Source organism: Manihot esculenta, chromosome 11 (genome assembly GCF_001659605.2).
Source record: "Manihot esculenta cultivar AM560-2 chromosome 11, M.esculenta_v8, whole genome shotgun sequence".
Taxonomy (NCBI): domain Eukaryota; kingdom Viridiplantae; phylum Streptophyta; class Magnoliopsida; order Malpighiales; family Euphorbiaceae; genus Manihot; species Manihot esculenta.
Genome location: NC_035171.2, coordinates 29,005,724 through 29,015,328, shown reverse-complemented (window position 1 = coordinate 29,015,328; position 9,605 = coordinate 29,005,724). Strand labels below are relative to the sequence as shown.

Here is a 9,605-nt window from a genome sequence, read left to right as displayed (position 1 = left end):
GCTTCGATCGCTTAATATAACATTATTTAACTCGTTGGCATATCATGATTTTTTATATATTTTTATTAATTTTTATATATTATATATTATTATTATTAATATTATTAGTATTAATTTTAAACTAATCTTTATTATATTAAATTCGTGAATATAATATAATTTTATAATAAAATATTAAAATTATAATATCATATATAAAAATTAAATATGGAATTAACTCAATTGATTTCTAATTTATTATTTATATGTTAATGAAATTTAAAATAAATATAATTAAAAAAATAATAATATTTCCAATTCTAATTCTTAAAAAAAATAACATAAATGTAATATCAGCTTATAGAAAACATTATGTATCATATTTTGGATTGGAAAGCTGCTCAATATGCTGGTATTTTGTATGGAAATACCACTACTGCTTTATTATTCTAACTCTACTCGTGATTTTGAAATCATTTCTCTTCAAATTCGTGAATCATCTTCAAATTTAGACAATTTCAATTGATTTTGTCAAGTTGATTGGGTTTTGTTTCAAATTCAATATTTTATTGGCTACGGTTTTGTTGTGAAAAACTCTGAGAGTATATTTCAACGTGGTGTTTTTGATTTTTCGGAAGGTAATAGTACGCCGGTAATTGTTGAAGTTTTACCTCTCCGTCACTGTTTACTTTTTGCGACGGAATTTTTACTTTTTAATTACTGCATTTTTATGAACTGTTTGTGAGTGATTCAAACTATTAAGTCTCCACTTTTAAATATTTGATTTAAATAATTGTAAATTTTTATTAGATACTACAACTGATATTTCTATTAAATGTGTTTATCGTCATACCACTTTAACTGTTCATATTTTGACTAGAGAATTTATTATATATAATTAACTTTCTATTTGAAATTATATCACTATTTAGTTGATGAAATTTTAATTTTAATTTTAAAAAAAATCACCATATATATGTATTAAGATTAGTTTATAAGGAATATTTTTTTTGATTTTATAGCAATACAAAATTTATTTTTTCTTAGTTGAATTATTTTGGATAGTGATGATATAACTACTCCTCTTAAATAACTCATATTTTATCTATTTGAGATAATGATGGTATAAGATTTTCATTATTTATATATAAATTCATCTTATAATTAATTTTTCATCCCAAAATATTTAAACATTAATGCTAAAAGTAATTGTGAAATTTACCATGGTAAAAATTTATTTATATGATTAATAATATAATTTTAATTTATATATTATTAAGTTTTTTACGATATAATAAAATTTGAATTTAAATAAAGAATAATCTATTTAGTTTAAAGCTTTTAAATATTAATAAATTATTACTTTTTTAACTAATTTTTAAAATTAATTTAACAAAAAAAGAAATTCCTCCATTCAGTAGATAAATTATAAAAATTGAAAAAATTAGAGATATTTAAGTGAAATAATTTTTAAATTATTAATTCACTGAAAAAATAGGTGATTTTATGCACTTCTTATTTTAAATTTTTGTATTTCATTAATATTTTTAATATTCTTATTAATTTAATTTAATTTTTTATTTTAATTTCTACTTCAAAAATATGAATTTATTATTTTAATAACATTCTTAATATTTATTTAATATTTAAACATATTATTTTAATAATTCTTATTTTAAAATTAATTTAGTGATGTTTAAATTAATTTAGATCCTTATTTTAGATTTTCTTAATAAACTCTAGATTTAATTTAAAATAATAAAATTATAATTTAATATATATCTTTATTTAAACAATTTAATCTTATTATATATTTATATATATTTTAAAATTTCCATGATTAAGTAAAATTAATTTAAAAAATGAAAATATCATATATTTTAAAAATTAAATTTTAAATGATAAAATTATTAATGATTTAAATAATTAAATTAAATAGTATTACAAATAATTTAAAAGTTAAATTATATATAGTAATGAGATGATATATTAAAAATATATAATAATTTCTTACATCTATAATTAAAAATAAGGCTAGCAGTATTTGATTTAAATTAAAAAAATTAATTAAATTAAATTAATTTAAAAATTCAATTTAATTCTTATTTAAAATTTATTTGATTCGAATTTTATAAATATTAAAATTTTAATTTATTTAATTTAATTCAATTTTAATAATATTCACCCTTCATTAAGGGTTTAATTTCCTAGCAAACCTAGGATTTTTAACTAGTTTAGACTTATGGGTCAAGTTTTATCAGGCATTGGCCTTGGGCTAGTAATATGCTATTTTAATCAATGACGCCATTCAGCTTATAAAATTATTATATAAAGAAAAGACTTTTGAGTCATTTTGTAAAAATATCCAATGTTTTATTATGAAACTTGACCCAGGATTAGAGAACGGGACTTGACCCGAGACAAATCGGGTTGAGTGAGTCTTAAAAAGGTGAAGGCTCCTCTACTTTATCCACCAACCCAGTTTACAATCACTCGGAAAAACTTTCTTGTTTCTACTGACTCCGCTAAAAAGCTCTGATTTAGGGTTTCTACCCCGCCCTTTTTTACCTTGTTTACCAAAATCTATTCGCTCAATCAAATGCTCTGATTTTTTTGACATTTCTTCGATCTCCATATCTTTAGCTCACTCGATTACTGGATAAAATCTTACATGGGTTCAACATCCTCAGGTACCTTTTTCTTTTCTTTTCTCCCTTCTTTCCTTTCCCTTTTCCTTTTTGCTTTCCTTTTTTGTTTGGTAGCTGAGAAAATGCGAGGAATTAAAAGAATTTTCAAGTTAGGTTTGTAGATTTTCGTTATGTGGGTAAGTTTCTGCTTAATTCAGCTTAGTAAGTTGTTTGGGTTGGTGTGAGTCTGCTTGCTCTTTTATTTTTCTCAAGAATGATTTACTACTTTGTTTGGTAGCTGAGAAAATGTGAGTAGGGAAATTTTTTAAAAACAAATTGTATTATTGACATGGTGATTTCTTTTATTTTGCAAAATACAGCCTCATGATATTTTTCCCTTTAATTTGTTTTAGGAAATAGGGGACATGTAATAATCCTTTGGATAGTACCTGAGAAAATCCAATTAAAATTTTGTTGGATCTTTCCTTCTTCACCTTATATTTGGCGAAGACTACACTTGCTCGGATATGATGAAACATTTTAGCTAGCATAAGGATATCATTTCTCAAAATCAAATCTTCCCTCGCACTTTCTTTTTCTAGCTTATGGTCTGTGCCAAAATAGAAATAGCGTATGTTACTTAGAGATGTTCTACTTACCTCAGATAACTGGAAGGTGTTGTTTGCTCATATCTCAAATGGTAGAGAATGTGGGATGTCTTACAATCAGTGATATGCAGTTTGTTCCAGGCGTAATAGAATAGACTAGTCAGTTCAGTGTACTCAAATAAATAGTCACCAGCTGTAAAAAATTTCATGGTTGTCGTTGATATTGTAATGTTCAGTGATTTGTGTGAATGATATCTAGCAAGCTCTTGTGGAATATGTCTTATATGGTGTTTAAATGAAATAAATTCTGGCTTTCAGAAGGATTCATTTGCGTAAACTCTCTTCCAATCAAGGAGATTAAGAAAGGATTAGTGTTTCAGGTAAAGCACTAAATACCATAACCATATATTTCATAAGAAATCAGACTGCACATTTTAGGGAGTTGGCTATGAACTCCCAATGTTAAGTTTTGCTCAAGTTTGATTGTTTATGGTATGTCATGGTAATATTGGCAGTGAAAATTGGGCATCATTTGAGGTAAACTTCTTATGGTCAGCTGAGGCTTTTGGTAATCTTAGTGTTAGTGTATGTTGTTGAATTTTGTTCTAACATTTCACGTTCGAACAGGTGATCTGGCATGCTGCATTGCTGTGAGCAAGTTCTGGGTGTGCATAGTTTAGGGCTGTTGGTTTTTTTTTTTGGTAAAACTCAATGGTGCCAGAAGGCTAGTAGAACTATGGCCTCTTTTTGGACCGTTACTCAATTCAAGGGTGAGCCACTGTAGTTCACTATTGAACACTGACTATTTGCATAATCTCTCTCTGTCTCTCTCTCTCTCTCTCACATGTGCCTGCGGTTGTGTTCTCTATATTGTTTTGCTACATTCTTAACTATAGTGAGAATGACCTGTGTTAGTGTTGATGGATGAGTTATATGTTTCAGGTTCCTTGCGGCAACTGTTTTTCTTATTCATTACTTGGGTATCCATTTTCCGAGATGTTGTGGCGATGCAGACTCTGCTTGAACCTAATCACATTTCTTCATCCGAGCTTGCGACTCCACCTATTTCTGGGCTTTTTGACCCCATAGAAATATCACCTGCTGTCTTCCCCCGCTACCCCTATCCTAGTGAATCCTTGCCACCTATGTACCCAACTTTTCCCACCACCTATGATCCAAATTTAACTGGGAAATGCCCTGTAAATTTCTCTGCCATGTCAAATCTCATGGATAAGACAGCATCTGATTGCTCTGTACCTTTAGCAGCTCTTGTAGGAAATGTAATATGTTGTCCACAGCTGGGCAGTTTACTCCATATCTTCCAGGGTTATTATAGCATGAACTCCAATAAGTTAGTTTTGGAGAATTCAGTTGCTAATGATTGTTTTTCAGATATCATTAGTATCTTAGAAAGCAGAGGAGCCAATGCCACAATACCTGGACTTTGTTCTGTAAAATCGTCAAATCTTACTGGTGGGTCTTGTCCGGTAAAGGATGTTGTTAGCTTTGAGAAAGTAGTTAACACAAGCAAGTTGCTGGAGGCCTGTAGTGCTGTTGATCCTCTTAAAGAATGTTGCAGACCAATTTGCCGACCTGCAGTTATGGAAGCTGTTCTTCATATTTCTGGAACACAATTGACCATTAATGAGAATAAAGAATTAGTGAGCAATCTTAATCATATTGATGCTCTTAATGATTGCAAAGGTGTGGTCTATGCATATCTATCTAAGAAACTCTCAGCAGACACTGCAAATGCTGCATTCCGGATATTATCTTCCTGCAAAGTTAACAAGGGTATATACGTTATCGATTAGCATGTCTCTTTTTTGAGCTTTTTCATTTTGGCTGGACCATTTCTATAAGGCTCTGTTTGGGTACATGTGCATGCTATCAAATTCAGTACCATTGTTTTAAATTCACAGCTATTCAAATGGAGCCTAAACGTTCCATCATAGCTATTTTTGTGAGTTCTTCTGAATCTGATTCTTGGTGGTGAAAGTTCCCTGTCTCTTGGACTGTCTTATGACATAATACTATTTCTTTTGAAGAGAGTAGTAAACGTGTAGGCTTTATGATATTAGCATATATCATTAGATTTCACTTGCTTCTAAAATGACGATATATTTGCATGATCTGTATTGGTTTGAGTGAATTTCTTTTCCAAACCAACTCAGGACTAGCAAAGAGAGACTTATAAGCTAGAACTCCAGGACTGTATATTTCAATTAAGAGTCGCCCATTTTGGTAGTTTTTATTTTCTTATCATATTAAACTTGGTCTCCTTTAGTTGTTGAATGAAGAACATGACTACATAAGTTTTTTAAATATGTAATTTTGCTTTCTTTGTGTATGGGCATCCTTGTGTTATTTGGGTGCATCTTACTTCATTTTTTTTTTCTCTGTGTTTGTGTGTTTTTGTGGAACGCTGTAGCAGCAGCAATTGTAAATGTTTATGACATGTTTAGTTTGTTACACTTTTTCTAAGGAATTTTTGTTTTTGCAGTTTGCCCTTTGAATTTCACGCAGCCATCTGAGGTAATTAAAGCCTGTCGCAATGTAGCTGCTCCCAGTCCTTCCTGTTGTAGTTCACTGAATAATTATATTGCTGGAATACAAAAGCAAATGATAATTACAAACAAGCAAGCCATAATCTGTGCAACGGTTTTTGGATCTATTCTTCGAAAAGGCGGGGTCATGACAAATGTATATGAGCTTTGTGACATTGACTTGAAAGATTTTAGCATCCAAGGTTATTTCCTTGCTTTGATGTAATTTTAGTAATTTTTCATTTTCATGTTCATTTATCTAATGTTCATTTGATTTGTGGATTCATGTGTGGATGGATGCTGTTGCAGCATATGGACAACAAGGTTTGCTTTTGTTTCTTCTCTTTCCTTCCTTCTATCTCTCTGCAATAGAACATATTTGCTTATACCATAGTCAAGATAATGCCTTCTTGAAATATAGGCACACCTGGTTCAAAGTGTTGAGTTAACAATCTGTTCCATATAAATTTATTTTATTCTTTCCTGGATGCCTTAAACGTATGGATTTCTGTTCTGTGCTAGAATGCTTATACTTGGTGAAAACTGTTGTATCTTATGTGGTAAAGATGATATGAGATTATGAGGTGAGAACTATTAGTGTGGTGTTTCCTGATGGAATTCAGATTGTCTATTTGACTTCATTAAAAACGAGGGGGAGAATTATTCTTATTGAAATTTATGAAGAACTGACTTTTTTTTGCCTGTTCTGGGCCCTGGAATGATTTTTTTTTTTAGTAATTTGGATCTTTATTCAAATATAGGGTGTTTACTCCGAAGCTGGCCTGCAGATGTTGTATATGACAATTCAACAGGGTTCAGCTTTACATGTGACCTAACTGACAATATTTTAGCCCCATGGCCAACATCATCCTCAATGTCATCATTGTCTCTTTGTGCTCCAGGTAAGTTATAAGGAAAGAAATTCTTTTATGGTGCTTTAGATGATATGAAAGAAATTTTCTACACTTTCACATTGATGTCTAAGTAGCTGCTACCTAATCTTACAGAGATGTCCTTGCCTGCCTTGCCGACATCAGAGACTTTAAAAAATCCTGGTTTGCACTCTCGCCCCCAACTCTTATAGCTCATTATTGTCAGCTTTAGTTGCATGATAGATGTTACGTGCTCAACGAATTCATAACAGACAGACAATCTGCAATTCCTATTGTAAATCATTTTCTATGTATAAAAGTTCAAAAAGATGCCTTGAGCATTTATCTAGTTATTGAAAGGGTAATGAATCTCACACATCTTAATTCTTAATGTGCTAATAACCATTCAATCAAGATATGACGCATCACTAATTCAATCTGAACCTAATTTTTTATGTTACAGTTCCATAATTTTGTTGAAGTCCAAATTTGTTATTGTTAGAATTGTGTGGGGTATTAGGGGTTATTATTCCTCAAGAAGCGCTTGTTTTTTATAGCATTTGCACATAGCATGTTAATTCTTTTGTTTCTTATTTAAGTACATTTAGCCCTTTGGATATGTATTGGATCATGTGTTAATCAGAACTATTGACATAATGGAGATTAGGGCTTCCATTCTGAATCTATTATCTCAGCAACCTGCCAATTTAAAATTAATTTAGAACACAAATTTTGCTGAGTTTAAATGGTACATAAAAGTATAAAACTAGAGAAGAGGTCAGTTACTTGTTTGGTTCTGATCCGAGAGCACGCTGCTGCTGCTGCTACTGCTTTTCTTTTCTTTTCCTTCATCCCTAACATTTATATGTTACCCGATAATGCAGGCAATCGTGGTGGTGGGTTGGAATTTGTGGTACCCATTTTTTCATTTTTTATTTTCAGTACATTGTTGTACTGAAAAAATTACTTGAGGGATGAATCAGTTTGGAATAGGTGCTTCTGGAAATTGATCTTGACTGGGAATTTTACATGTATATTTTGGGTAGCCTCCATGTATAGCAGTTTCTTTTCTTCTTTTTTCTTTTTTACTCCCATCTTTTCTTTTTGAGCTCTTTTTGCCCTTGCCTTTCTCCCTTCTCTTCCTGTCTCTTATAATCTTTGGTTGGTTTGTTTTGAAACTTCGAAAGACTTCTACTTCTGAGGAATTCTGTGTGGGTATTTTGTTTGGTTTATTTGAAGTTATTTATCTTTGACGGGAGGAGGTTGGTTATAATCAGGTGGACCCTACCAATCATGAGAACCCATGGCCATTGGTGCAGTGGGGCCTCCTATTCCTAACACTAGTTTGTTAAAAGGGCCTATCAGATTTGACAGTAAGAGCAAAGGTCACGAGTACTTTAGCAAGGCCAATCGGCCTTAGAATAGAAGTTGGGAAAGGACATCTTTCTTATTCTAATTAATGAGCTGCTGCTCTTTTCTCTTCTTAGAGAGAAAACAGGAGGGACTTCATCAGTTAGCCCTGGTTTGTTTGAATGACATTTTAGGGAGGAAAGAAATTGAAGGGTGGAAAACAGGAAAGGAAAGAAAATAAGCGATGAAAAGTGATTTTTTGAATAGTAAAACATTTATTTTACTCTTTGTAATTGATTAAAATCAATGATTGGAGTGGTCAAAACAGTAACTTGATTTGTTTTTTACTCGTTTTCTTTTTAAATTAAAGTAATTTTTATTTATGATATTTCACTTTCATTTTCGGAGAAAATACTTTAATTTTTCCTTCAAAATTTCCTTCTATTTTCTTGTTATCCAAACTTGCCAATTCTCATTTTTATGATTTGACCTTTTAAATTTTATTTTATTTTAATAAAAATATTTAATTTTTTAATTTTATTCTAGAAAAAGTCTAATTTATTATATTGTTCAACTAATTGATAATGGCATATTTTTATTAATTTTCTTCTGAGAATCTTGCTTCTCAAAATTCTTGGACCATCTACTATCGGCCTCGGTGAAGTACCCTTGAATCCCTTGTCCCTACGTGAAGGACCTGACAACCTTTTACACTTTTGGAGATGTTTTAGAGGGAAAGGAAAATAGTGAGGTATACAATAAAGAATTTTTAAGGCTAATGTTTTCTGTCTTAAATATTTTTTAATAATTTATTTTTCAATATTAAATTTTAATTTAAAAAATAAAAAATATGAATAAATTTATATATTGATGTTTTCATAAGATTTTTAAAATACAAAAATGATGCTCTTATCAATTTTTTAAAATAATTTAATTTCATCTTTAAATTGGAAAATATTTTTCATTAGTTAATTTTTATGTTTTGAAAAATATTCTTTTAAAAAATGATTTTTTAAAATAAATGGAGTCTAATAAGATAAATAATAAAGCCTTTGTGATTTTATAAAATTCGTGACATGTATAGGGGGGGATCATTTGGTTAAATTGACAGTTGAAATTTTAATATTTGTGAAAATCTAATTGGAAATTAATTTGAATTAGAATCAATTGGTGAGGTTTGGATTTTTTTATATTTTTATTTTAAATTTTAAAAAAATATTTTAATTTTAATTATGATTTTAATCTCTAATTTTTTTATATTATTAAAAATGATATTTTATTATCATTCAGTTTTTTTTTAAAATTTTCTGATTAAAATTAAAATAAATTAAAATTTTTAAAATTAAAAATTAAATTAAAATAAATAAAAAATTAAATTAAAAATTTAAATTTATTTGATTTGATTGATTTTTTTATTTAAATTGAATACTGATCTCTGTAGACATAAATAATTTATAACAATTCAGTTTTTATTTTAATATTATAATAGTTTAATCCATGTACTTTTAATATTTTTAATAATTTAGTAAAATATTTTTTAGGACAATATTTTTTATACTTGTTTAGAAAAATTAATTAATAGAAAATATTTTTTTAAAAAAATATTTTTTTAAGTATTTTAAG

General features: G+C 29.0%; 1 protein-coding gene across 3 annotated transcripts; it reads left to right on the top strand.

Annotated features, from left to right (window-relative positions):
* The first annotated feature begins 2,445 nt into the window (after positions 1 to 2,445).
* On the top strand, positions 2,446 to 7,890 carry LOC110626619 (uncharacterized GPI-anchored protein At1g61900). Of its 3 annotated transcripts, XM_021772637.2 has the most exons (9): positions 2,446 to 2,669; positions 3,533 to 3,594; positions 3,842 to 3,984; positions 4,157 to 5,008; positions 5,718 to 5,963; positions 6,070 to 6,084; positions 6,522 to 6,662; positions 6,768 to 6,815; positions 7,517 to 7,890. In XM_021772637.2, the coding sequence occupies exons 3-9, from the start codon at positions 3,852 to 3,854 to the stop codon at positions 7,588 to 7,590; spliced, it is 1,509 nt and encodes a 502-aa protein (XP_021628329.1). In that variant the 5' UTR covers positions 2,446 to 2,669; positions 3,533 to 3,594; positions 3,842 to 3,851; the 3' UTR covers positions 7,591 to 7,890. The 3 variants fall into 3 exon arrangements, with proteins under 3 accessions (XP_021628329.1, XP_021628331.1, XP_043817839.1); XM_021772639.2 differs by lacking the exon at positions 3,533 to 3,594; XM_043961904.1 differs by lacking the exon at positions 7,517 to 7,890 and having other exon boundaries at positions 6,768 to 6,985.
* Positions 7,891 to 9,605: the final 1,715 nt, after the last annotated feature.